Here is a 27769-nt window from a genome sequence, read left to right as displayed (position 1 = left end):
GCTCAACCGCTGAACCGCAACGCTGCAGGAGCGGTATGAGGACTTCCAGGGTGTTAGAGATGGAGGGGCCCTTGAGTAGGCTGACTCGTTCAGCACCGCAGGTCCCGGCTCCGAAGGACGTTGTCGGACTCCGTTAAGAAGGAAACTGTACAGTAGGTTTATTTACATTTTTACAAGCATAAAAATCAAAATTGGGGATCTCTCTTAACGGAGGATCACTGCACTCGCGGTCGAGTTTTATATCGTTCTTCGTCCCTAAATTCCCTAGGTTGAAGACGCCCTCGCCGGGGTGGGAGCGGCCTGAAACTTTCATTCAAGCGCACAAACTCACACCACCACACATAGGGACACGCCGCCGTCACATGTCGAGCCTGGGAAAGAGGAGGATGGAAAGCGAGCTATGGAAAGAAAAGTGATAGTTGTAACGTTAAGAGACCGGAAGTGGGCAGAGTGGGTGAGGGAACAAATGCGCGTTAATGACATCCTAGTCGAATTCAAGAGGAAGAAATGGGCTTGGACAGGTCATGCACTGCGAAGGCAAGATAACCGCTGGCCCTTAAGGGTAATGGAGTGCATTCACAGAGAAGGCAAGCGTAGCAGGGTAGGCAGAAAGTTAGGTGGGCGGATGAGATTATGAAGTTTGCCGGCACATGGTGGGCGCCGCTGGAAAATGACAGGGTTAATTGGAGAGACATGGGAGAGGCCTTTGCCCTGCGGTGTGTGTAGTCAGGCTGATGATGATGATGCATCGGTTAGGAGCATAGGGGAATAGCGGGCGGCCAGTGCGCAGTCCCGGGACAATAACGCCCCTACCTACAGTTATTATCCTGCGCTTGCGCACTAGCCCTCCGCTATTCCCCTATGTCCCTAACCGATAGCGCCACCCTGTTATAAATTTCCTATTGTACTGAACACCATCCCCGGTTGCTAACTAAAAGGCCTCTGCAAAACAAGAGAGACAGAACACCGTGATCCGATTTCGAGATTCGCTTGCAAATGTGGCGAATGCCCTGGATAACATTGCCAACTGGGCATAAATGCACAGCTCTGCGGAAACGAAGCCACTCCGAGCATCTATCAGTGATGGCGATTTCCTGGCGGCAATCACTTGCTTAGCAGCTATGCTGACGCGTACGTTTCCGCTTAGTCGCCACTTCCAAAAAGAGTGCGTTGACGTTCGAACCTGTAAGATCGCGTCGGCAGACACCATGGCTGTATACACTTGACAGGCGAAGAGTAGATTGGTCCGAAACATTTTTACAGTTCTGCAAAGACGCCGTCACTTCGGCGGATGATCTGGAAACGGACGTTCAGTCCCCGCGTGCAACTAAGGGACAGGCGTTCAGATGCCACACACCTACGCTTGATGCAGAGAGCTATCTGCGAACACAGAACGGTTGTGTTCGCTCCATTACCGGACAATGTGCTGACAGATTTAAAAGTGAGATTCACAGCCGAGCCGGAAAGTTCCCACCAACTGTTACATTTCGTGCCTTCGCTGATATGCGCCACAAAAGAAGACGACACAAATCTATGGCAAGTATTGCTCAGCGGTATTCCGCCTTCCTACGGTGAACAAAAAAAAAACGCCCAAGAGCAGCAAAGATAGGCCAAGTTGAGCTAAGGTTATGTCAAAAATGAAAGCGTGAGGCCGAAAACCGAGCGAAAGTCCCTGCTACTGCTGTTGTAGAACTGGGCGAGCACGACGGGGTAATCTTCCCGTTAAACCAAACATTCCTGCAGATACTAGCCACCCTACCTGTGGGTGTAGCCAGTGCCGAAAGGTGTTTCTCTGCTCTAAGCCGTTTGAAGACATGGATGCGTTCTCAAATGAGCGAAGGGCCTTTGATTGGACTGGCATTGTTATATTCTCACAGGGACATTGTCATTGACACGAGAAACGTTACTGATTGGTTCGCAACCGAAGATAGCGGACAAGGGTGATTAGAGTTTGGGACCTAAGTCGCTTCCATAGGTTCAGTCTTTCCAAAGTTAATTGGTGAAGACCGCCACCCTAATTCTTTTATAACATACTTGTGAACTTGGTTCTGGAAAATGGGCATCTTTGACCTTGTATAAATATAGTATTTTTGTTGTATGCGTTTCTTTTCAGTGTTTGTCACTTGGCAAGTGAAAGATGGTCGCTTGTTCCGATATAGTTTTGCATTTTTTTATGTAACTTTATATGTTTTATGCACGTCATTGTAGTTGCGACTTGCGCGTTCGAATGCACAAGCTTCACGACAGCGACACCCCAAAGACGCGGGTTCGATCCCGGCCGCGGCGGTCGAATTTCGGTGGAGGCGGAAATTCTAGAGGTTCGTGTACTGTAGATTGAAAACTAAACATTTTGACAGATTTGCCTGTCCTGGTTGGGTTTGAAGACTTCTAATAAACTGCACATCTCCAACCAAAAATTAACCTTAACCCAACATTTCGAAGCCGACTCGGCTCCTTCATACAGGGGTGACTGAGGGCAGTAGCTAGCGTCTTTTAAGTATGGGGGAAGGGGGGGGGGGTCAAAGGAACGACAGCTGTGATGCGAAAGGCGCGGGGGAGGGGGGTTTATGCTGTTAGTCACGCTGGCGCACTTCAGGGAGGTGCTGAATGGCGACTTTTTTTCGTTGCGTTGAAGAGCAAAGTCCCTGGGCATATACTGGGGGCAGGTTTCCTTTTGTGCGGTTGATGTTGTTCGGGGTGGTTTGGATATGCAGGAATCCAGAAGGAGCCTTTCGTGGTAATTTGTTTCGGTTCCGAGTTTCTTCGAAGTTGATTCTATGGTCGGGGTCCTCGGAATGTTCGGCTACTGGATTGCGCTCTCTTGCGAATTTGCGGACGTCGTTTTTATGCTGCCGAATTCTTTCTTTGAAATTTTTGGTTTCGCCGATGTAGCTTGCGTCGCAGTCGGCGCTGGAATTTTGTGGACAATGCCTTGGGCTCTTTCTCTCGGCGGCCGGGTCTTTGGGAACAGGTTGGCAAAGCGCAACAGTGTTGGTGGGTTTGTGCGCAACCTGGAGACCCGCTTTTTTTTTTTTTGCAGCACAGAACTTGATAGAAGAAAAAGAACAACCCATGATATTAAAAACACTCATCATGAACGGCTACCCGAAAGACTTTATTCAAAAACCATTCGACGTCAAAAACACAACATTCGCCCAAGAAACCAACGCACAAAGACCAACGCCACCACCAAAATACGTCACTTTACCTTATGTCGGAGGTGTCCTATCGCCCGAATCCTGAAAAATTTCTTGGAATTTTTTTGTTGAGAAATAGGGGTTCGGCACGGTTTTCCTATGTAAAATTTCAGGCTTGGAGATGGGGATGACACCCCCCCCATAAATCCTCCCCATGCCCCTCTCTGTTTCTGTCACCTCTATGAGTGGCTCTTGTCAATCAAACGGCATTGTTGACAAGGTGATCATTATGAATATGTTATGTTGCAAAGTTTTGCATTCAGGGTCAAGAATTCAGACTTCTTAGTATATTTGCCCATCCTCGCTACTGTAGGAGAAAGCATTCCTGGCATGGCCACCCACACGAAAACTTCTTATGAAGATAAATAATATTCAAGACCAAAAACAAAATACTGCAGGATTATTTTTGTCCTCACTGCTGCAGCAGAACACATTGTTGACACGGCCAGCTGCCCAGGCATATGCAATATAGAGGTTGCAATATTCATCACCAAGAGCAGCATTAAAAGGCAGGTTGAACACTAAGCTGTGGTGTGACCATGCATGGAAGCATTGTTCACGATTTAGCCAAAAGCAGGCACGTGCACACTTATTCAGGGAAAATGTGAGTATTGTGCTATCCACCAGGGAGCGTGATTGAAGTGTGGACAGTATATAGACCACTTTTATGCGAGCACAGCATGCAAACAACCCGACATCAAAAACCTCGCTCAGGGATCTCAGGCATGAAGCTCTAAATTCATTCCAGCAAAGAAAGATTTTTTAACAACCTCGTGAGCACGTTTGACAGCTGTCCAATCGAAAATCATGATGCTCTCATGTACAAAGTGTTGCAGAGGGCCATTTAAATATAATCCTCGTGCCAGAAAGCTGGACACGGAAAGCTTCTAGGGTAGCCATGTACTAAAACTTTTCAGGGGGCTTAAATTTAAAGGCAGTACTTTACATTGCATTAAAGTGCGATAGTTCTTTCAGACGTATCATGAAAAACACAGCGCGATCCAAGGCACACAGCATAAAAAAAGAATGAAAGATGATACACGGCACAGAGTAACAAGTTCTATTTCAGTGGCACCATGTGTAACAGTTTATATAAAAAAAGAACACAAACAAGCATGCTCTTCAAAGTATATATATGCAAGATTTGGTTTTGTTTTTTTCTGCTGCATTTTGGCAGCACCTTTGTATTTATACACAATTTCACCGAACTAAATTTTTTTGTCCTTCACCTTATCTGGTGAAGACGGTTAAAAAATGCAGCGCGAAAAGACAAGGACAAACGAAGAAGTGCACAGGACTGGCGCTGTCCTGTGCACTTCTTCGTTTGTCCTTGTCCTTTCGCGCTGCATTCTCTAACCATGATCGCTGACCAAATAGCCACTTTATTTTATTTGATAAAATTAACCTTCTAGCCCTGCTATTAATACGTACGAGGCTAGGATGAAGCGGATGTAAGTATGCCAGTATATTTCGCCAAGTGCAGCCTGGAAGGAACGCAGGGATTCATATCTCCGTCGTCGCAAAACGAAGCAGGCGAAAGCGGCGAAAGACACTACGTACCGTGGTGGGCCACCGCAATAAGTGAAAGTTCCTTCCCGCGCTCACCGCACTTGCAGTAAGTGCATTCGCCGAATGCAAAATATTTGATTATGACCATGCAAGCCGGACTGTTTCATTCGGACGAGAGAGCGAGGACGGCGCGGAGACGACGCGGCAAAGAACAAAAATTGGAGGCTTATCAAGGTTAAGCCCAGTGGATGCGAAGCATGTTAAGCAGCTGCCTCAGTGTGGATGGGGCTAAGTAACGGAGACGTGGTTTTAGGTTAATCGTCGTACTTTATTCTTTGCAGCCCGACAAACACACTCTTATGGTCCGTAAATGCATGACTCTTGGTTTGCACGTCACTTATTCTGTATTGTCTTTGAGCATTTCTACACAACACCAAGTCCAAACTGTTTCCCCACTGAGTCTTCAACGTCCTTAGCGTTTGGAGGCATCTTGACCGCATACACGCCCGGCGCAAAGACGCTGGCGCGGTTGCGGGCACAGAGACTGACGCGACGGCGGGCGCGCGCCGCTTCATCCCTGGCGTGACGTCACATATCACGTGATGCAGCGATGGTGGCACCGCCGCCGCGTCGCGCGCGACGGCGCGAACCGAAGCGTGGAGGCCTCCGCCGGGCGACGTCCGACGGCGCGATATGAGGCCCCATCTGCAGCCGGTGTGACGTCATCACGTGACGTCACATCATGTGATCTCACTTCAGGGTCAATGGTGGCCACCGCCGGGAGGCGACCGACGGCGCGATATGAAGCCCCATCTGCAGCCTGTGTGACGTCATCACGTGACGTCATGTCACGTGACCCCATTTCAGGGTCAATGGTGGCCACCGCCGGGCGTCGCGCGAAGGCCCGAAACCTACGTTAATATGCTTCGCATAATAACTAAGTAGCCGATTGTCTCGCACGAACATTTCCGACGTCTCCCGCACATGAACAACGGCCACAAACCAAGCGCCACTCGCACTGGAGTCTCTATAGGCCAGCTCATTTACGTGGTTTGAAACGCGCGCGCGGAGAAACGTGGAAAAGAGCGCGGATAAAAATAAGAGCGCGCCCGGACAATATGGCGCCGAGCTCGTTTCCGGCTTCAAAAAATGTCCCGTGATGGCCTCTCCTTAAATTTTCCTTTCTCCATGTGTCAAAACAATTTTGTTTGAATATCAGGCGTCCCCCAGAAAAAAAAAATTGAACCGAGAAAAGGTACAAAGAAAAGATGAGTTTGAAGGCCGAGGGGGGGGGGGGGGGGCGGCCTAGGCGGTCTCGTGGGGGCACATCCAGTCATGCTGGCGACACGGCACTGAGGACTCTAGCTGCCAGAATGTCGTTCGATTAGCGCGTATACAATATAGCAAGGGAAGAAGAAGGGTTTCGAGCAAGAGAGAAAATCATGAATGAAGTTTAGCAGCCTAACACGTTTTGGCGGGCTAGCCTAAACCTTTGGGCAAGTTGGTGAATGGCGCGGCAGGGAAAGATGAGGACGAAGCAAAAAAAAAAACACTCACGCAAGCGCCAACTTTCAACTGACTGTCGATACGCCGAATTTATGAATGGCAACACGCCTCTCGAACACTGCAAATTCAGCAAAATCAGCACTTGGTTGGTAGGTAGGTAGGTAAACTTTGGTGGGGTAAGAAAACTTGTGGTGGGGTCCTCGTTCCAGGGCTGCATTGGCTTGAGCTGTCAGACGGAGATGTTTTATGAGGGCTCTTTGGTCCTCGATACGATCGCTGGTCAGCTTTGCCTCCCGCCGCTCAAATGACGTGTACTGCATCTGCAAGTGGTTCGGTTTCGCCCCGCATCCCCACGAAATGTGGAGGAGTGCTGGGCTGGCCTGGCACCTTGTGCATGTGTCAGGGTATAGTGTTGGGTGCATGTCGGGAAGTTTGGAGATGAGAGAAAGTGTTAGTTTGGATGTGATGCCAGAGATAGCGTCCTGGGTGTCTATTTTTTTTCTGAGGAGGAGGGTATTTTCGGCGCTGGAGACGCTGGAACTCTAAGCGTTCATTGTACGGGGAGGGAATAGGGATGAATTGGAATGCGCTGGATGGCCCCGCTCGGTTAATTGCTGCTCGAGCTAAAGCATGCGCCCTTTCATTTCCCTCTAGTCCCTCGTGACCAGATGTCCACGTAATCTGGTGGGGTTTGTTGACGGGTTCGGTACCAGTAGAATTTCAAAGGTCGTCCGTTTCTTCGAGGATGGTTCACAAACCCTTCCTCTAGTGTCGTTCGGCTTGGAAGATGAACAGGAGGCGAGCTTGTAGATGATGACAGCAGAGCATATATTTACAGCATACATATACAGAGAGTTAAACTGGAAAAAAACAGAACTGAATTTACAAAAGAACAAACTGCGCTACTTTACTCATCGACCGGGCAGGTTAGAGCCTAAGTAGCATCACGTTACATGCTAAGCATGTAGCCCCAGCTCAGACTGGACTCCACTGCATCCGTTTACATGCGCTTTTAAGCACTTGGTTTACAAAGGACTAAGGGCAGTCATTTTCAGTGGCCCGCCCTAAGCATCAATTCTCCAATCAAAAATAACATGAGAGATGGGGACAACCCCATGGATTGGGCTTAGCCTCGAACCCAGACTCTTGCTAACAACACAAACTAAATAAAAAACAAATAAGCCACCACTCTCTCTCAAGTGAGAGTATCCACACGCTCTCCCTTCGGAGCTAATCCTTGCCTCAGGCATTTCGCCGCCCACCATCGGTCCGCGTCGCCCGTCAGCTACAGAGGAGGGGGCGAAAGGGCCCACGATGCTGCCGCGCTACCGACGGCGGGACACAGCTAATAAGCATGAAGGGGTTTGTCTGTCGCTCCCGGAAACCAGATTAAGGATCGCCCCTGTCTTCCCACATTCTTGGTGAGCACTGCCTGTCCGCCATGACAGGTGTCCGTCACGGCCCTCCTGGGAATACGCTTTTGTTCACGAGGCACGGCGGGAAGCTGCGGGTGTCTCTCCGACGATAGCCCACGTCGTTAGGGGGGGGGGGGGGGGGTCCGTGCGTCAAGCGACCATTTTCGTTCCCCGTATGTACTGGGGGGCTCTCGCTTATGATGCTGCCGCGCTACCGACGGCGGGACACAGCTAATAAGCATGAAGGGGTTTGTCTGCCGCTCCGGGAAACCAGATTAAGTATCGCCCCTGTCTTCCCACATTCTTAGTGAACACTGTCTGTCCGCCATGACAGGTGTCCGTCACGGCCCTCGATGCTGCCGCGCTACCGACGGCGGGACACAGCTAATAAGCATGAAGGGGTTTGTCTGCCGCTCCCGGAAACCAGATTAAGGATCGCCCCTGTCTTCCCACATTCTTAGTGAACACTGTCTGTCCGCCATGACAGGTGTCCGTCACGGCCCTCGATGCTGCCGCGCTACCGACGGCGGGACACAGCTAATAAGCCATGAAGGGGTTTGTCTGCCGCTCCCGGAAACCAGATTAAGGGTCGTTCCTGTCTTCCCACATTCTTGGTGAGCACTGCCTGTCCGCCATGACAGGTGTCCGTCACGGCCCTCGATGCTGCCGCGCTACCGACGGCGGGACACAGCTAATAAGCATGAAGGGGTTTGTCTGCCGCTCCCGGAAACCAGATTAAGGGTCGTTCCTGTCTTCCCACATTCTTGGTGAGCACTGCCTGTCCGCCATGACAGGTGTCCGTCACGGCCCTCGATGCTGCCGCGCTACCGACGGCGGGACACAGCTAATAAGCATGAAGGGGTTTGTCTGCCGCTCCCGGAAACAAGATTAAGGATCGCCCGTCTTCCCACATTCTTGGTGAGCACTGCCTGTCCGCCATGCCAGGTGTCCGTCACGGCCCTCCTGGGAATACGCTTTTGTTCACGAGGCACGGCGGGAAGCTGCGGGTGTCTCTCCGACGATAGCCCACGTCGTTAGGGGGGGGGGGGGGTCCGTGCGTCAAGCGACCATTTTCGTTCCCCGTATGTACTGGGGGGCTCTCGCTTATGATGCTGCCGCGCTACCGACGGCGGGACACAGCTAATAAGCATGAAGGGGTTTGTCTGCCGCTCCGGGAAACCAGATTAAGTATCGCCCCTGTCTTCCCACATTCTTAGTGAACACTGTCTGTCCGCCATGACAGGTGTCCGTCACGGCCCTCGATGCTGCCGCGCTACCGACGGCGGGACACAGCTAATAAGCATGAAGGGGTTTGTCTGCCGCTCCCGGAAACCAGATTAAGGATCGCCCCTGTCTTCCCACATTCTTAGTGAACACTGTCTGTCCGCCATGACAGGTGTCCGTCACGGCCCTCGATGCTGCCGCGCTACCGACGGCGGGACACAGCTAATAAGCATGAAGGGGTTTGTCTGCCGCTCCCGGAAACCAGATTAAGGGTCGTTCCTGTCTTCCCACATTCTTGGTGAGCACTGCCTGTCCGCCATGACAGGTGTCCGTCACGGCCCTCGATGCTGCCGCGCTACCGACGGCGGGACACAGCTAATAAGCATGAAGGGGTTTGTCTGCCGCTCCCGGAAACCAGATTAAGGGTCGTTCCTGTCTTCCCACATTCTTGGTGAGCACTGCCTGTCCGCCATGACAGGTGTCCGTCACGGCCCTCGATGCTGCCGCGCTACCGACGGCGGGACACAGCTAATAAGCATGAAGGGGTTTGTCTGCCGCTCCCGGAAACAAGATTAAGGATCGCCCGTCTTCCCACATTCTTGGTGAGCACTGCCTGTCCGCCATGCCAGGTGTCCGTCACGGCCCTCAATGCTGCCGCGCTACCGACGGCGGGACACAGCTAATAAGCATGAAGGGGTTTGTCTGCCGCTCCCGGAAACCAGATTAAGGATCGCCCGTCTTCCCACATTCTTGGTGAGCACTGCCTGTCCGCCATGACAGGTGTCCGTCACGGCCCTCGATGCTGCCGCGCTACCGACGGCGGGACACAGCTAATAAGCATGAAGGGGTTTGTCTGCCGCTCCCGGAAACCAGATTAAGGATCGCCCCTGTCTTCCCACATTCTTAGTGAACACTGTCTGTCCGCCATGACAGGTGTCCGTCACGGCCCTCCTGGGAATGCGCTTTTGGTTCACGAGGCAGGGCGGGAAGCTGTGGGTGCCTTCCCAGCGATAGCCCACGTCGTTAGGGGGGGGGGGGGGGAGTCCGTGCGTCAAGCGACCATTTTCGTTCCCCGTATGTACTCGGGGGCTCTCGCTTACACTGGGGAGTGGTTTCCGCGTGTGCCGGCGTCCTGCTTCCTGCAAAGGTATGCAGCTGGAAAAGAGGGGCGGCCTTACAGTACCCATGAGTCGAGCGCGTCCTCGCAGGAAGTTTCGGCAGGCTTGCTGTGAATCTGTGATCACATGAGCGCTGCGCCCTTGCGCGTCGCAGTGTCGTATGGAAAGTGCAACAGCGGCGGTTTCCGCCGCCACTGGGGAGCCGGATATGACGCCGGCAGCGAGCACCGGGGAGAATTCGGAATTTATCGCTACAACCGCGTATTTATTGTGTTCCGGGTATGCCGCAGCGTCCACATACACCGCGCTGGCGGAGATGGCAAGTCGCTTGCTTAGGTAGGAAATTCTTGCTTTGCGCCTGCCGGAGTGGACATCTTTGAACATATGCTTCGGTATTGGAGCTACTTTTATTTTTATTTCTTTGTAATTTCTTGGATGAAAGTTACGACGCACAAAAGGCAACGCGCATGAGCATTAGAAGGATAAGAGCCAATCACAAGCGAACCGTAGCACGTGATGAACACGTAGCTGTAAGCGAAGAACTGAATCATGTAAAAGAAAGAGCACAGATGAGAACCAACGTGACAATGAAGATAGCGACCGCAGAACAGGCGGAAAACGAATAAATCTGAGAAGGTGCTTTTCGCCACCTTGTGAGCTTGCCCTGGGACAAAAACCAACTCACATAATATTGCGTCGAAAGAAACCACGAGGACCGCGCCAGAAGACTAAAAGTAAATAAGCAAAAGCGAACATGATGGCTAATAGTGATTCCGCATTCAAAGTTAATTCTCCAGGTTGGCCAAGGACACCCTAATTCAAAGTCTCGTTTATTTCCCGCCATTTCCCGCATCTCGTGACTAACTTCAGAGGCTTCACAACACACTGGCATTTTCCAGGTTGTCGGACCTTGCCTTAAGAAACTGCTGCGCACGCGTTTTTGAACATGTGTGACGTGTAGAACGTATACCGTGTCGGAGTTAGGACCCAGCGGGGAACCACTGAATGCGCAGTGTTTCTGGTCGTGTACTCAGTTTGATCAAGGTACGTTGATCGGAGCGTGTGTGTCTGCTCTCTTCTGTTCAGTTTTTTTTAGCTGTGTTCGTTTATAATACTTAGTTTCTTGTCTGGTTACCTTCCGGTTTTCAAGAGAAAGCCAAACTAATAGAATAATTCCTCATAGTACTATGATGAAAAGGTTGAACGCTTTGCGGAACAAATGTATATTGTTTTCGTTGTTTTAGCCTTTAGATTTCCAGGAGAAATTTCACTAATGCTCCCGGTTTCACGTTGATTGTTTTACAGGCCCGACAAGAGGACCAGTGTCTCGTGCATCAAGACTGCAAGTCAGTGCGCAAGATGCACGCACGCAAGGCTTTTCCGGGCTGGTGAAGTGGAGCGCTTTGTGGAGCGCTTTTCATTGGGCTTCAGACCAACAACGTTGGGTCCTGAATGGACCTGAATCTCTACATCCGCAAAGAATCCTGGACATGAGCAGAGCGGTAGTAAACTTTATTCACGAGTTACAGTCATCGCTGGTTGTCACGCAGAATGCACGCATCAAAGATAAAAACGATTGTATAAACACTGCGGCTATATATGTTGCTAAAACTAAAAGGTTCTAAGCGAGTTGTTGCGAAAAGAAAACAGCGCGTACGGCCGTTAACATGTATATAAAAACTTTCAGACATAAAAAAAGTCGACATGACGTCATAAGTGCGCCCAATACGAAGGCTAGCCGAATTTAGACTTCTGCGGCTAAGAACACTGGTCAGGGCCCTACTGATGTCAAGCAGTGATTTTTTCGCACAATTGTACTGTATACCCAAGCGGCAGCTGCGCATACGACGGGCATGAGCTGCCGAAGAGACAGATGAAAAACATTTCGTTCTAGATGAATTCGCATATCTGGGACGGATTTTCACCAACATGGGGTCCGTACCCGCGTCCTTGGCCCTGAACTTGCAAGTAGCACGAGGTTACAGTCACGGCGTGGGGAGCGTAGTACACAGGCGTGGACATGGAGACTTCCGACCTGCACCCCGCGTACACATGGCAGTGACAGTGTACTTGAGTTTCCGCAGGGTGTTCGACTTAAAACCATTCTCGCTTCAGAGCACCTAGTTACGTGCATGAGTGATGCTGGTGTCAACCGCGGTGCCCGTTTCCACGTTATCTCCATCTGCTCGAGAAAGAATTAAGCTAGTCTTGTGCCGCTTCTGCACGATGACAAGTGTTATGCTCGGCGTTCGTGTCAGCTCTTCGGGGCAGGCGTCTCGCAAAGTGCGGAGATCCGTCTGCTGTTCTTGCGAGAACTGGCCTTCGATCACTACGTCACGGTAGATGATATTTCTATGTTCTGCGCCCTCGTTCGCCATCTTGCAGGCTTCGAGATCTCTGGCGATATTATTCAGGGCCTCGATAATCTCGACCTCCTTTACGTCCCCAGGATCCTGTGCCTGTACATGGAATATGGCGACGTAGCGAGAGATCCCCTTAGCGATGCTGGCGACCAAGGAAGACGTGTCCGTCTGATGAGGGTCGTGGTGCCTGACATCCACGCGAACAATTACGACGCCGACGTGGCTGGGTGTGTCGACCTTCGCCGGCATTACTCTCTCAGCGCCACCCATCTTCGCATCAACCTTGAGCGTCACGCTTGAAGATAATGCTTCGCAGCTGGCTCGAATGGTAGAGGCTTTGTGTCCTGACGAGTTGCGTTAACGGACCATGCTGTCTCCGCGTATTGTAGGTGAAGACGTTTTAGAGATTATAGTTCTTGTACAAAATGACAAAAAGAACCTGGAGATTTGGAAAGATCGTTGTCTTCCCCTTGACGCCCGCGGATGACGGGCTGTCCTTTCGCGCACTCGTGCCCGAATCTTGCATTTCCTTCCACGACGCCGGAGGCAATGTTTTGTGCAGACAGTGACCGAGTGGTCGATTCTTTTACGAAGCTTCGAATCCTCTTCGGGGTTGTAAACGATTTCAACTGTCTAGCCGAGCACTTCGCACGATGTTGAGATACTTGCGAAAGGAAGCTTACGACTTACTAGCGAAATTGTCCGCGTTGATCGACACGCCTCGTAGTACAGTGCTGAGGAGGCTGACATGCGACTTGTAGACCGGCTGATTTGGATCCACCTTAGTTATCCAGATGGGTCCTGTTGTCGGTCCTGCAGTGAATAAAGGAGGGGGCGAGTGAAAAGGGGGGCGAGTCTCTCCACGAAGGCTACCGCTAATCCAGGAGGGCATGTTAGCGGGCTAGTTGGTGCATGAAGTTACAAGCGAAAAACAGCCCAAAGTACAACGACTTGACGAGACAACAACTCGTTCTCCCGTCAATTAGTCGTTTTTTGCGCTGTTTTCCGTTTGTAGCTACCGCTAATCATTTCTACAGAAACTAAAGGAGGAAGGAACTCGCGCTAGTGATCAAATGTTCAGAATTCCACTTATGTGAAATAACTTGGGCAACTGGTGTCGTTCCTCCTGTACTATATGCCAGCGCGATGGTTTGTTACAATGCGAGATCGCAAGCAACGGACCATTTGGAGAAATATGTAAGTCAGCTTGTTTGCAAGGCTTGTTTTCCAACAAAAAAGTTCTCTTTCCCAGACAACACTCTTGCATTCTTTGTGAAAACAAAAAGAGTCAAGATCCCCCTTCTGAGTAAGCTCAGAAATGTCGCCAGTTTACTTCAAGATGGCCCCGAGAGAGCCGTCGAAAGAGTAGAGTGGTACAGTATAGAAAAGAGGATAGCAGTCAACCTTCTGTACCACTGCAGTACAGGCTAGGCAGGAAATAGAAGGAAATGGGCCTTTGTTCCTGTGCTGGCAGTAGTGAGCTACCTCATACTGTTTACTTCAAGATGGCCCCAAGAGAGCCGTCGAAAGAGTACAATGGTACAGTATAGAAAAGAGGATAGCAGTCAACCTTCTGTACCACTGCAGTAGAGGCTAGGCAGGAAATAGAAGGAAATGGGCCTTTGTTCCTGTGCTGGCAGTAGTGAGCTACCTCATACTAGCCTCTCTAAAAATTTTCTGCTGAACAACACTGTCGCGCTAACTTCCTCCCCTCGTTTCGCTCACCCCCGACTTACCCTTTCTACATCACGTGACGTGGTGTGTTAGATCAAGCAACATCGCACGATGTGACGTAGATGATCACACCATATATCTCATACGATGTGACGTATTGGATGACGTAATATCACACAGTTGCCGTACATGTTCTATGACGTCATCATACAGTATGACGTCACCTTACAGTATTACACTATGGCGTCGTTAACTGCGACTACCGCTATCACTATCTTCAACGTCATGAGCTGTTACTATCGTTAACTATCTTACGATTTACTCCTTCCGTCATGGGGGTATTGGTGACGTCATGGGTTTTTTTGGGGGGGGGGGACCACTTTTTCTCGACCCCTATGCCAGTTTTTGTTGCTAATGGGCCACATATAGTGCTTTCGCATAAAAGATTCGGACACTAACCATTGTCACTGTCGGTTGCCATCGGACGACAGGGATGTCTCTGCACGCGCATGCGGGATCGGATACACTGCACGCACGCACAGTAGGTCAGCATTCCGGTATAGCATATCTAAGGATTCTCAAATGGCTCACCTTAACGAAAGCTGTCGGTTGAGCCAAAGGCGCTGCCATGACCCCGTGGCATAAATGCTGGTGCTTCCGGGTTGAGTTTCGACGAGAGCATGGGGCTACAGCTTCTGCCGACATCTGCGGGACGAGTGGGGAGCGAACATTCTCAGTAGCCACTAGCAAGGTAGGGGAATCGGGTATTATTGGGTGTGCTATGCGCACCGTAAGCCCTGATCGTATTACTGCAGGCATGAAAACAAGTCGGTGTGTATGAGAAGGCCATTTCAACTCTCGCAGCACTACACAACAGCGACGACATACAAAATTTCCAAGTAAGAACGTTGCGTACATCGCATTCTACAGAAGCACATGGTAAGCTGGCACGGAGGTGACGCCAGAGGTGGATGCCCTTCTCGCTCGCAAGCGTGAAATCAGGTAACCGAACTGCCGCCCCCCTCCCTCATTTACTTCCACACACCGTCCCAGTCAACCGCCGGTCGCCCTGCACGACATATTTGTACCCCCAAGTCCAAGCATCGGCACAGTGCAAGCGGTCGCAGTGAAATAAGATCTGTCCTGTATACGTCTCCTTGCTGTTCGATCTTTTGCACGTATTTTCTGCCTACCACATCGCTGCTCTTATCACTTAAAAAATGCCCAATGAGGATATAGCGTTAATCGGTCATGTATGGAATTGGTCATTCTCTACATTAATAGATCACTGGGAGACCTGGTACCCGTCCTGCCGCAGTGATGCAGCTGTTAAGCGATGCGTCACTGCCCTGCGATAGCAGTTGCTGCCCCCGGTGGGGCTTGTGCGACTCGGGTTGCTCGAGAAGAGCAACCTCTCGCGACCAATCATTATTATAACTGCACATGCCACGGTGGGCAGTTTGCTCATAATCCGGTGGGCAGGTTGTGATGACGCCGCAAGGTCACTTGCCCTAAGTAAGGTCACCTAGGCTGCTTATCTGGAGATTTTTTCGTGTATTTTTTCGCTCATGGTCAACACCGCCGACGCTGGCTTTTCTGCGGCAGGCGCTCCTTAACGATATTGCGTTAAAAGGGCATCGAAGTGTGCGCGATAGGGCTGCAAGCTGTATACAGATCGAGCCCATTAATAGGCAAAACTCACGTTGCCAACCGTGTAGAGCTCGTCCTCGATGAACAGCGGGCCGCTGTTGACCACCACGCCTCTCGCCTCCATGCTGCCTAGTGGGGTGCGGTCCTGAAAGTGGTCTTTTGGACACAATCTGTTGCTCACGATATCGTGCTGTCCCCGCCCGCTGTCGAGAACGCACCCCAGGAAGCGAGCGCTGGTCGTCAAGCCTTCGTTGGCCATCGGGCAGTTTAGCTTGATCAAGCACACGATTAGGCCTGATGTCCATGTCCAGGCCAGTGTTCCGGATGGGAATACTAGGGTGCGCGACGTAGTGCCGCCCCAAAGTCCCTGGGGCAACAGTCGGCGCAATTGCCAGCAGAGGTACGTAGGGGTAGCTCGCACATGGAGGTGCTTGTGGGCCTGAGACAGCAGGGTCAACGCCCTTGTATAGTGGAAAATGCTGGTGGGACATCTGGCCCACTCGTGAACTCGCATAGTAGTTAGGGTGATGAACTCCAGCGCCGTTTGCGCCCGTTGCATCCACGGTTAGGGGAAAAAACCATGGTGGGTAGGTGTTGAAAGGCATATTGATTGTGCTGGGATCGAGGCCTGTGCGACGTGATGGCCCGCTAGTCGATGTGCACGCCGGCACGGGTCTTCGTCTCGCTGGTGCTCCTTCTGTTGAAGTCCTGCGGAGGAGTTTGGGTCCGTCGTCTGGGCTCCGCCGTGCTGCGCCTGAAAGCAAGAGCACGATATTGGCTTTAGCTTCGATGTCCAGCGCCTGCCAAGTTTCCGATGCACAAGAACGTGTGCGCAGGCGCTGAATACTTCATACACGATGAAGGAGAATGAAATCATGCAGTTTGGTAGCGGGCGGAGGTTTTAACATGGCTAAGTATGTATACTGAGAGGCATGACGTCATGTTAAAAAATCGCTAGAACGGCTTTTGATAGGGTGGTGCATGAAGTCGATTCTTCTGCTTTTATGAATTTACACTGGACTAAAGAAGAAAAAACACGTTAACATGCACCTAAATGCATAGTCTTGAGTACTGGGTCACGTTCCTGAAAGAGAACGCTCCATTAAGAGGACTCTCCATAAAGAGGACGTACTCTCCATAAAGAGAACGTTCCTGAAAGAGAACGCGCCCCATTCGGAAGCCGGAAGTTGCGCCCCCTGTCCGGTCCTCTCCAATTAAGCGCACATCGTATTACACAGTTATATGTGCTTCCAGCTAAATCATTAGCACGCTCGGAATGAAATTTCCTGAAGTGACACTCGCCATAGCAGTGGATCTTGTATACTGTGTTCTTACGCTGCAGTGGACAGTTTTGCACGAAATGAATCCAAGCCTGTGTCGTCCACCAAGATGCAGTTCAAAAAATCAGCAATACAGTCGAACAGGGATGTATCAAACTCGAAGGGGATCGCGAAAAAATTCTATAAATCGATAATTCAGTATATAAGAAATTGCAATAGCTAAGCTCACCTGTAACCTAAAAGCTGTAATACGCGCTTCTTGCAGCTACGCGAACCTTTAATGAAAGTAATTCCACAGGCAATTAATTACTTTTTGCTGCGAAATTGCTGCTCAAAAGTAATTAATTATATTAAAATACCAGGGCAAAAAAGTAAGTCTGGCAGCGAAGCACGCTAAGTGAGGGTTGCCGCTGATGATTGGCTTCCCTGCATGACAGCGATGCGGTGCTGAAAATTTAATCAAGAGCCTAATGCCACTCTCAATGACACCACACGTTCGCATCGTCACGCGGGTTCATAGCGCGAGCGCAAGCCAAAGGGTGCCCACTAGGAGAAGTGCCACTTGCAGGGGCTGGGCGAACCGTTAGATATGTTGAACGTTCCACTGACATACGACATACGCGAACAATGCTATACTTTTTCACAGGATTTTCATGGGGCTGTTTTGACTGTTCGATAGAAACAATTCGATATATCCGGGCTAGACTGTATTTCACAGGGTCTACGCCATCTTTCAGTCACACTTCGAGCGTTGATGGCTGTTTCAGCGTAGCGAGAGATGGCGCTACCGTTGCGCTTGCTGCCATAATCGGCGTATGGCTCGGCACTGTGGCGAGCATGCACATTTGCGCTAATTTTCCCGAATCAGGTGAGTATAGCTTCAAGCGGAATCACTAAACGAAACCCGCCAACAGGCGCTACCTCTGTGCGAAGTTCGAAAGAACAGTAACCTGTAAGGATGTGAGAGTATACTTTCAATCGCCTTTCTATCCGTCGTTCAAGGACTACACAACGGCACAGTCACACCAACGCGACTATTCCAGCCACAGTGCGCACAGACTATTCCACTGCCAGCACATCGCTTGCTCCGCAATGGGTCCGTTTTGGAGGCCTCTATTGGTTTACTGGTCACGAGGTGGCGCCACCGGTCGGAAGGGAGTATTTAGGAATGAGGCCTTACGTCTTAATGCAAGCTGCTGGTTGACCTGATTGGCGAATGGTGTTCGTCCATTGCCCGTTGTACGGTATTGGGACACACTCCGTTTCACATGAAGTACGAGGCCGCCTCGGTGGCTGTGTGGTTATGGCGCTCGGCTGCTGGCCCGAAAGGCGCGGGTTCGATCCCGGCCGCGGCGGTCGAACTTCGATGGAGGCGAAATTCTAGAGGCCCGTGTGCTGTGCGATGTCAGTGCACGTAAAAGAACCTCAGGTGGTCGAAATTCCCGGAGCCCTTCACTACGGCGTCCCTCATAGCCTGTCGCTTTGGGACGTTAAACCCCCATAAACCATAAACCAAACATGAAGTTCGGAACAGGCAGGAAGCCTAGCGAATAGGAGAGCGCCAGAAGAGGACCTGACGACACCGGCTGAGGGGGACGTTACAGAAAAAGTCTCCGCAAGCCTGAGTGAGTGGGATGGACAGATTGGCAAGGGGTGCGCACGAGCCGGTTTCTAGTGGCTAGAAACGGTTTTCCTTCGCGCTCTGGAGCTCAGTTATACCAGCTATACGGGCTGTGATAGGCGCTGAAGACGAGAACAGAGCAGCGATTTCCACGACTGGCAGATCAAAGCATGACAAGCTCAGTACAGTCGTCAGTCAGCACGTCAGTCTAGCCAACGCAGAGCCTGCTGGTCTAGCGCTCTGGAAAGGCCTGCCTTTGGCTTCACGCACGACACTCACCGATAACGCCTGGTTTGAGATAACTTGCATCTGAGCATGCGCCGTCACGCTGATGACGCTGCCTTATCGCAGCGCCGGTCAGTAGCCGCGATCGCGAACAATCGCCGCTGAAGGCGGCGGGAACCAAAGCCGAGATTGCAGAGTTCGAGAACTATACCGAGATACGTCTCGGGAAATTTTTGCTGCATCGCACGCCGAGAACTTATTTCGGCTTTGGTTCCGCTGCCTGTAGCGCCTTCACCGGCGATCGTTTGCGATCGCGGCTGCGGTGCAGCGTGGCGATAAGAACGAAGGCAGTGTTAGTGTTCTAGCAGTGTCATCAGTGTGACGACGCATGCTCAGATGTAGGCTTATCGGTAGGTGCGCAGCCAAAAGCTGCATGCGGGTGGAAATAACCAAGCGGAGGTTATCTGAGTCATGGTTAGGTGGTGTGAGCCACCGACCAATTTAAAGGGTTCAGCCTTATTCATCTATCCAACTATCCATCTATCGAGCGCTTAGACATGCTGACGATTGTATAAAAGTATTTGTGCGTCTCGTCTTCGTCAGAACACCACAGCCGATGACCTGTTTTTTTCGTGCCAAGTGCCGCAGAGACTAACCCTAAGTATACCATGCTTTGAGTTAGAGGCGCCAGCGCTTCTTGCAGATGGCTGCTTAAAGTAAAAAAAAACAGCAAGGGGTACGTGCCTATAAAGGGGTCTGGTTACGCGCACAAAGCACGTATTTGCGTCGCGTGGCCCAACGCGCTGTCGGGGAGGTGGAATGGTTTAATTTTATGTCACACTGTTTCCCTCTTTAAGAGAGCGTGTTGTTTGAATCCCTCAGATATGTGAACCGGAGAGAGCAGGATGGAATGGAAACACGAGCAAGTATTCCAGCCCTCTTCGAAAAAAAAACAAAAAAAAACATCGGGTTAACGAGCTGTTGCATTGCGTGGCTTGAGCCACAGTTTTGGGACGCTGTCGGACCCGAGGCGCCGCCCACGCATGGCGATCTTAGCTTCAGTTGGTGGACGCGCGCCGGGGTTGCTACTTTGGCGCGTTTTACTTGATTTTTTAATTTCTTCGGGAAAGGCGGGAAATGCAACGGTTGTCCAAAACTAATTTTGGCGGGAAAATGAGGGCATGCGCGCGCGCATGACAGAGCTCGTGGAGTTGCATTGCGAATACCGAACGAGAAGGTTCGGTCGTGACTCGGAGGCCGACAGAGATCCTGCTCGGTGCGGACTCCAGCCTATTTGAGTGCCGGAGGCAGATACTTCGGCGGTTCTGGCCCGATTGCGCAGTGTCTCAGGGAGTTCGTCGGAGGCTGACGGGGACCTCGCTTAGTGCGGACTGCGGCCTACTTAAGAGAGTGTCGGTAGCGTTCACTGGTCGCATTGTAATATAATTTTAAATAAATATCTACAGTCGAAGAAAAAGTTGTCCTCTTCACCCGTCTCCACGTGTCGCCGGGGCAACTAACCAACAGTTAAAGAGCAACGCTACAAGAAAGAAGAAAACTCATGCCTCCCCCCCCTCCCCCCATCCCATAATCGCTTAGCGCGAATACCTAAATGTATTTAATGATTGAGATCACGACTCTGCGTTGAACTGAATTTCATGGCCGCGGTGCCACGCTAGACATAAGACCACTCAGCAGCGGCTTCAAGCTAAGCTAACGGGACAAGTAAGTTCGTCGTACGAAATGAACCAGCATTTCACGTAACACTGCAAAACGGAAATGCAGAGACGCAGGCGAGAACAAAGTTCCACCGGAAGCGGAAAGATGAACTTACGTGCAAAGGCTGCGGAGGCAACTGCGACCGCCCTCCGAGCTGTCAGGGCAACTTTGGGAACAAACGCCCTGGTGTGCTCCGCACTGCAATTCGGTTCCCGCGTAACGTGACCATCCACAGATTTCACGTGAACACGTAGCCAACGACGAAACAGGTGAGAACTAGCGTCATCGGGGTGTCCCCTAGGCGCACGTGCTGCTGCCGCTTCGTCACGCCTTAATCGCAAGTGCTCGTGTTGCTAGGTAGATATCACGAGCGCGGACAGGGAATGTGCATCGTGTTATTATTATCCAGGTAAGTAGAAGAATTTTCGAATACGAATAGATTACAAGGAGAAGGCTTGAAATACCGAGTGGAACGTCGCAGATGCACTTACTAACAAGAAAATTTTACTTTCACATTCTGTAAGATTGAACTGTGCTGAATAACTATTCAATAAAGCTCCGCTCTGAAGTCGTAGTTCCGATTCTTATCCAGGTAAGTAGAAGAATTTTCGAATACGAATAGATTACGAGGAGAAGGCTTCAAATACCGAGTGGAACGTCGCAGATGCACTTACTAACAAGAAAATTTTACCTTCACATTCTGTAAGGTTGAACTGTGCTGGATAACGGTTCAATAAAGCTCGGTTCTGAAGTCGTAGTTCCGATTCTTATCCAGGTAAGTAGAAGAATTTTCGAATACGAATAGATTACGAGAAGGCTTGAAATACCGAGTGGAACGTCGCAGATGCACTTACTAACAAGAAAATTTAACTTTCACATTCTGTAAGGTTGAACTGTGCTGAATAACTATTCAATAAAGCTCCGCTCTGAAGTCGTAGTTCCGATTCTTATCCAGGTAAGTAGAAGAATTTTCGAATACGAATAGATTACGAGGAGAAGGCTTCAAATACCGAGTGGAACGTCGCAGATGCACTTACTAACAAGAAAATTTTACTTTCACATTCTGTAAGATTGAACTGTACTGAATAACTTCAATAAAGCTCCGCTCTGAACTCGTAGTTCCGATTCTTATCCAGGTAAGTAGAAGAATTTTTGAATACGAATAGATTACGAGGAGAAGGCTTCAAATACCGAGTGGAACGTCGCAGATGCACTTACTAACAAGAAAATTTTACCTTCACATTCTGTAAGGTTGAACTGTGCTGGATAACGGTTCAATAAAGCTCCGTTCTGAAGTCGTAGTTCCGATGGGAGATGTCACAGCTAGGCTGGAACTCTGGTTTGGTTTTATGGGGATTACGTCCCGAAGCAACTCGGGCTATGAGGTAGGCTGTAGTGGAGGGCTATGAATAATTTTGACCATCTGGGGTTCTTTAACGTGCACTGACATCGCGCAGTACAGTGGTCTTTAGCATTTTTCCTCCATCAAAATGCGCCGACCACCGCAGCTCGGGTCTGCAGCCGAGCACCGTAACCACTGAGCCACCGCGGCGGCGATGAAACCCTGTTGAAACAGAGGCCGGCGTAAACAGTTTAACAAGTCTGGGTCGTGAACTGCTCAGGTTATGCTCACATAACTCTTGCATTTTATGCTCATGCATGCTGCTATACTCTTTAAAGGGCAACTACAGATGTTTGAGAATTGGACGAGCTTAAAAGGACCGAATGCGTGGAGTCCTTTAGCGTTGCCATTTGAAATGGCGTCGACTAAAATCTTGGTGCGTAGCACAAAGTTCGGGGCGCATTATGGCGTACCGGTGCATTTCCAACGCATAAAAGCTTGCTATTAAGGAATAAAACCAACGCCACTGAAGGCAAATCCCGCCGACCGAGCGTTGTTTGGCAGCATCCGACGACGCAAAGCAGGGTTTGGATTGCAAGGGTGTAGTTGTCGGCAACGGAAATTTAAAATCTTAGCGTACGTGACGTTGCATCGAGTTATCCGCACTCCTTCGGGACTGTGAGGTGAAGCGTGAAATTTAATCGCCGACCACTTCATTATTTTAAATGCGAGCGCAAAACAAAAAAAAAAAAATCTTCGCATGGTTCATATACAGCCTGTGTAGATTTGAATCCTTGAGTATCGCAGAATTCCAAAATGTGGCACAGTTGCCCTTTAACCCCTATTTCAGCTCCTTGTATCCCCGTACTTCGGCAACACAAGCACTCGAGCTAGTGAGGAGGTAGATGACGGCCCAAGGCAGCAGCTTCTGCGAAAATTTCCCTAAAGTGTCAGTGCTTCAAAATGACGCAGTGTTGCAGCTCAAGTGCGATTATAGTAGCCATCGTTGTTTATTTATGCATGTGGAAAAAGGAGCACTCGCGAAGAGTTTCAAAAAAAAAAAGGGGGGGGGGGCTTATAGCATTCACTTCTCGGCATCGCCACGGGTGCCTTGTTGACATTGATACCAAAATTAACCGGGCAGTTACTTACGAAGGGAAAAAGTCTTAAGGTCGATTTCCGTAAGGCAAAAATTTGAGCGCAGCTCTGTAGGTCTCTCGGACTTTGTGGGGCTATTTGTTTGCTGGTTCGTGGGCACGTGTGGGGACGATATGACTTCGATAGTGGTACTGGTTAATGAAGACGACGATGTGAAATGCACAGCGAGCGAAAATGCGTATATTAGTTCGATACGAGTATCAATAGAAGACAATTGGGTGCAATGCGCAGCGCGAGAGTGTGTTGCACTTCAACACACGGCGACGGCGGCGAGGCGGCTGAACCCACGAACGGGCGCTTAAGAGATGGCGCGCGGAGCGCTCATATATGTCTCGAGCAGATTACCCCGGGTCCGGTTTATCGTTTCGGCCTTCGCTTTTAAGTGAAGGGACTTTAATCAGGGGCGTAGATAAAGGTTTTTCGCTTTCAAGTATGCGCCCGGAATCCCGGTCAATGGTATACGGCCTCTGTTTTGTTGGCGCTGTGATAAAGCGTTAGAAGCCACATTTCCATTCTTCACGTCACTTGGGTATTTCTTGAAATTTCCTGTTTCCCCTACTCATGCTGCGTCGTAGTTTTGCGCATTTTTTTAGACGACAGCAATGTGCAGGTGCCCACAAAAGTTTTCGGAACATGGAAAGCGCACAAGAGGAGAGAAAAGTCAGTCGATTTGATTAATTAAGCCAAATGTGGATACGTGCGCTGCATGACGTCAATTGTCGGTTACAGCCGCGACCCACTGGGTTATAACAGGCTACCTCCTGATTACCAGCCCAACATGTTCCTTTTAGCTACTTGTGCAAACATCATTCGAACCACGGTCTCCCCCTAAGCGCTGCTGCCCATTCCGCTCATCTCGGTGCGCTTAGGGGCGATGACGCCCAATAAGCGCCCCAGGTTCTCGCTTAGTTACCACCGGCTACACCTTGGCAAGTAAGCCACCCTGTGGGCAGGTAAACAGTGGCGCTGTGGCACAAGGTACGTGCTATGGCAGGTGTTTCGATCGGTGGGACTTGGGTTGGGTTGCGACCTATGTTGCTCTTCCTGAGCAGCCTCTCACGATTAAATCGGCTGTCGCCTGACACGGTGGGCAAGGCGAGACAGGCGCACACACACAACGCCCAAATGCGGGGAATGGGAACTATACGTGCTAGCGCACGAAAAACAAAGTTCCTCTGTGGCCAGAGCCGCAGTCAGGCATTGGTTGCTGCATTGTGCAGGTCTCTCAAAGAAGTTCGAACCACACATTCTGTATATGGCTGCATGCTTAGGCTGCCCAGATAATAAGCAATGTTGTGATCTGCCTCTTCCGAGAACATTTGCGGGTACCTGTATCTTGTCTGCTCCAGAGAGTCCTTCCCACGTCCAAGAGGGTGTTTGAGCTCGCTAGAAAGGCGTGGACTACTTGGACATCGTAATCGGCTAATATTCTAGCCAAGGTTTCGCTCATTTTTTTGAGCTGCAGTTTCTTGAGAGGGGGGCGGGGGGGTTGCTTACATAAGCGGCACTTCGAGGCACCGGCTCCTTTACTGGAGCAGTTTCGCATGTACACGCTTGGGTAGAGCGCTCGAGTAGTGCGTACCTGGTAACAAAACAAATTACAGAGCAGCCCCTGATTTCTGGGAAACGTGCTCGTGTCTACTTTGTTTGCGGGTCTATCTGGTATTACTTCCTTGCAAGTGTTACCCCTGAACCCTAGAGGCTGCGACAAGATCTGGGTTTGTTTGCAGGGAAGTGCACCGCCCGAGCGCTGCACACAAGGGTGACGCAGAGTGCACATGCTTCTTCGAGAAGCTGCTCCTCGAGCGGAGCTCTCAGCGACAGTGCAAGTACCGCCAGGGACAGAATGCAGTGGGCCTGGAGGTTTAAGAGCCCTACATATATGTATACAGCAGAAATAACACCAGGAAGGCGCACACTGGGAGTAGACTTTATTCACGAGTTGCAGTCCTCGCTGGTTGTCACATGAAGATGTACGAAGAATAAAATTGACTACAAGTAGTGCGGCGATATCGCTAAAGAAAAAAAATGCTCAAGAGAGCGATCCACGGTGCAAGGCTGCTCGATGTAGTGTTCAGAATGGAGCAAAAAAATAAAAATAAAGAAGCTCGGAACAGTGGAGTACGCACAGCACTAAAATCTAAGCATTCGCTTCGAACAAAACCTGCCATCTGCGCAATGGTCAGCCAGACCGAGTAGGGGGAAGACAGTGGTCGGCCAATAATAGCGAAAGGCCGTTATCATGTATATAATAGCGTTAAGACATGTAAAATTGCACCGAATACAGCTGAAGGGTGTATTCCGTGCTTAAGAACACTGGTCGGGGCCGTGCTGACGCAGGAAAAGAAGAGCTCGACAGCTACTCAGTGCGACAAAGGCGCGCCATCCTTGGCAGAGACTGGCAGCGGGCACTAGCGACCGGCGAACACTTAGATGAAAAACATTTTGTTCTCAATGTCTCCGCACACACGGAAGGAATTTTCACCAACCCGGGGCCCGTCTCCTGGGCCCTGAACCTGCAGGTAGCACGAGGCTCTGGTGGCTGCGTGGTGAGCGTAGTACACGGGCGCGGGGATGGAGACTGCCGTCGAGCACCGCGCGTACACTTGGCACAGGCCGTACGTGAGCTCCTGCAGGGCGTCCGACTTGAAATGGTTCTCGTCACAGAGCACGTAGTAGTGGGCCGGCCTAGCGGTGCCGAGCCGGGAGTCGTGCGAGCACAAGTAGAAGTCGAAATCGCGCGGATGCGTGATGGTGGTGTCCACGACGGTGCCCTGCTTCACGTTTCCATTCTTGTTCCCGATGCTTAAGAAGCGAGTCTTGTGGCGCTTCTGTACGGTGATGAACGTTATTTTCGGCACGCATGTCAGCTCTTCGCTGCAGGCATCCCGCAGAGCGCGGAGCTCAGACTGCTGCACTTGCGAGAACTGGCCTTCGCTCACTCCGTCTCGGTAGAAGATGATTTTTCTCGGTTCCTTGCCCTGGTTCACCTTGTAGGCTCGGAGGAGACCTTTGGCGACATTCTTCATGTCCGCGATGATCTCGACCCGCTTTGTGCAGGCGGTTGGATCCTGTGCCTGTACGCGGAATGTGGCCACGTACCTGGAGGCCCCCCTATCGATGTTCGCTACGATGGCGGCCACGGAAGGCTTGTCCCTCTCTTGCGGGCCGTGGTGGCTGACATCGGCGCCAATAATGATGGCGTCGTCGAGGCCGAACTTGTCCGGCATTGCTTTCACAGAGCCGCCCATCTTCGCCTTCACTTTGCGCATCACGTTTCCAACGGCGTTTGCGAGCCTGCCAGACTCCATCGTTTCCTTCGCTATGCACTGAGTCATGAGGCCAACCTCGGTCTCCGCGTGGTATTTAATCTTGCTGTAGAGATCGGAGTTCTTGTCCAGAATGACGAACACGATCTGGACTTTGGGGTGGCGTTCTGCTATCTTCCGAAGCGTAAGCAATGGGTCACTCCATTCGTAATTTGGGTGGCCTTGTGGCGGTATCATGTTTACATTCAGGGATCTTCCTTTTCCGATGATCTTACTCTCTAAGTCTTGAATGGCACCCGGTCGAAGACGGCCCTTTTTGCACGCATCGACGATAATCCAATGTTCTACGCTCATCCAGGGCTGCGAATCGGCTGCGGCAGCAAATCCGGGCAGCTCCCTCGCCTCGAATTCGACAGGGAGTGAAGACAACTCTAAAAAGAAGCTCTCGAGTCGCGGACTTCTCGCCACTTCCTCCACAGCTTCTGTGGCTGCCTCAAGCTTTTTCTGCGGCTTAGTTTCCAGGAGCTTTTTCGCATCCTCAAGCTTGCGAAGCTGCTTCAAGCCGTTATCGCACTTCTGAAACTTCGCAACTGTGCATAGTTCCATGGGAAAGTAGCATTTCCCTCCTACGTCGATGCAAGGTAGGTCAGGGTGTTCGAGCATTTTCCTGTACCGTACTCTGAAGTACTCCGCGACTGTGATGCTCTGACCTTCGCGCTCGAAACTGAGCTCGTTCGCGCTTCTCTCAGTCAGCTGTTTGATGACGTACTTGCGAGAGTGCAAGTGGTCGACTTGGATGGACACGCCTCTTAGCATAGTGTTGAGGTTGCAGACATTCCCATCGAAACGACGCACTCTCTTCAGGAGCCTTTCTGCCAAATCACGGACTTTTATCGGTTTGTAGAAGAATCCCGTTGTCACGTCCGCGTTAACGAGCGGACCGGCCTCACATATGCGCAGGCTGGTGAAGAGTCCATCGCTGCTGACGAATTCGTACCCCAGGTCCGTTGCGCTGACTTCGTTCTTGAAAAGGAGCCTGCCGACGGGTTCGCGAGTGTTGGAGTACTCGTGGCGTATCGCTATGTCCAGCGCTTGCACCATCGCCTGCTTACCGATGCTTCGCAACTCTGCTACCTGTTGTATGTGAACTGAAAACTCGTCCGACCCCTGTTTCCCGCCCAGTCGGCTCAAGAGGACATCAGTTTGCTGGCTGTTACGCGGGAGAGCCTGTGTCGTGTACATGTTTTTCTCGCCGTCGAAGACAGCAACGATGCTTTCGGGCACATTAAGCTTGCAGAATTCGTTGTAGACCCGTTTCTTGCAGCCTCTAGAGAGAGATAGAGGTTGGATTTCCGAAGAAGCACTCCCACCAGCAGTGGCCGTGGCTTTCTGTGAACAAACCTTCGTAATCTCTACGTCGTAGTGATAGACGACTAAATCTTTACGTAATGTAGCAGGGAAGAAGTTCGCTTTGATTTTGGCTATTTTACCCTCTTTGC

General features: G+C 50.8%; 1 protein-coding gene and 1 long non-coding RNA gene across 2 annotated transcripts in view; one reads left to right on the top strand and one right to left on the bottom strand.

Annotated features, from left to right (window-relative positions):
* Positions 1-13155, top strand: part of LOC144098493 (uncharacterized) — a 69228-nt gene extending 56073 nt beyond the window's left edge. Inside the window, exon 3 of the long non-coding RNA XR_013307188.1 lies at positions 11275-13155. This is a non-coding gene — a long non-coding RNA (uncharacterized LOC144098493). The remainder of the gene's footprint in view (positions 1-11274) is intronic.
* A 12275-nt stretch (positions 13156-25430) lies between these two features.
* LOC144096947 (uncharacterized) lies at positions 25431-27512 on the bottom strand. The gene has a single exon (XM_077629752.1). The coding sequence runs from the start codon at positions 27510-27512 to the stop codon at positions 25431-25433; it is 2082 nt and encodes a 693-aa protein (XP_077485878.1).
* Positions 27513-27769: the final 257 nt, after the last annotated feature.

This window comes from Amblyomma americanum, chromosome 7 (assembly GCF_052857255.1).
Source record: "Amblyomma americanum isolate KBUSLIRL-KWMA chromosome 7, ASM5285725v1, whole genome shotgun sequence".
Lineage (NCBI taxonomy): Eukaryota > Metazoa > Arthropoda > Arachnida > Ixodida > Ixodidae > Amblyomma > Amblyomma americanum.
Note: the sequence above shows the minus strand (reverse complement) of the source record. Positions and strands in the feature narration are given on the sequence as shown.

Excerpts from the sequence above, each read along its gene's own strand:
- LOC144096947 (XM_077629752.1), bottom strand. The coding sequence starts at position 27,512 with ATGTACACGACACAGGCTCTCCCGCGTAACAGCCAGCAAACTGATGTC.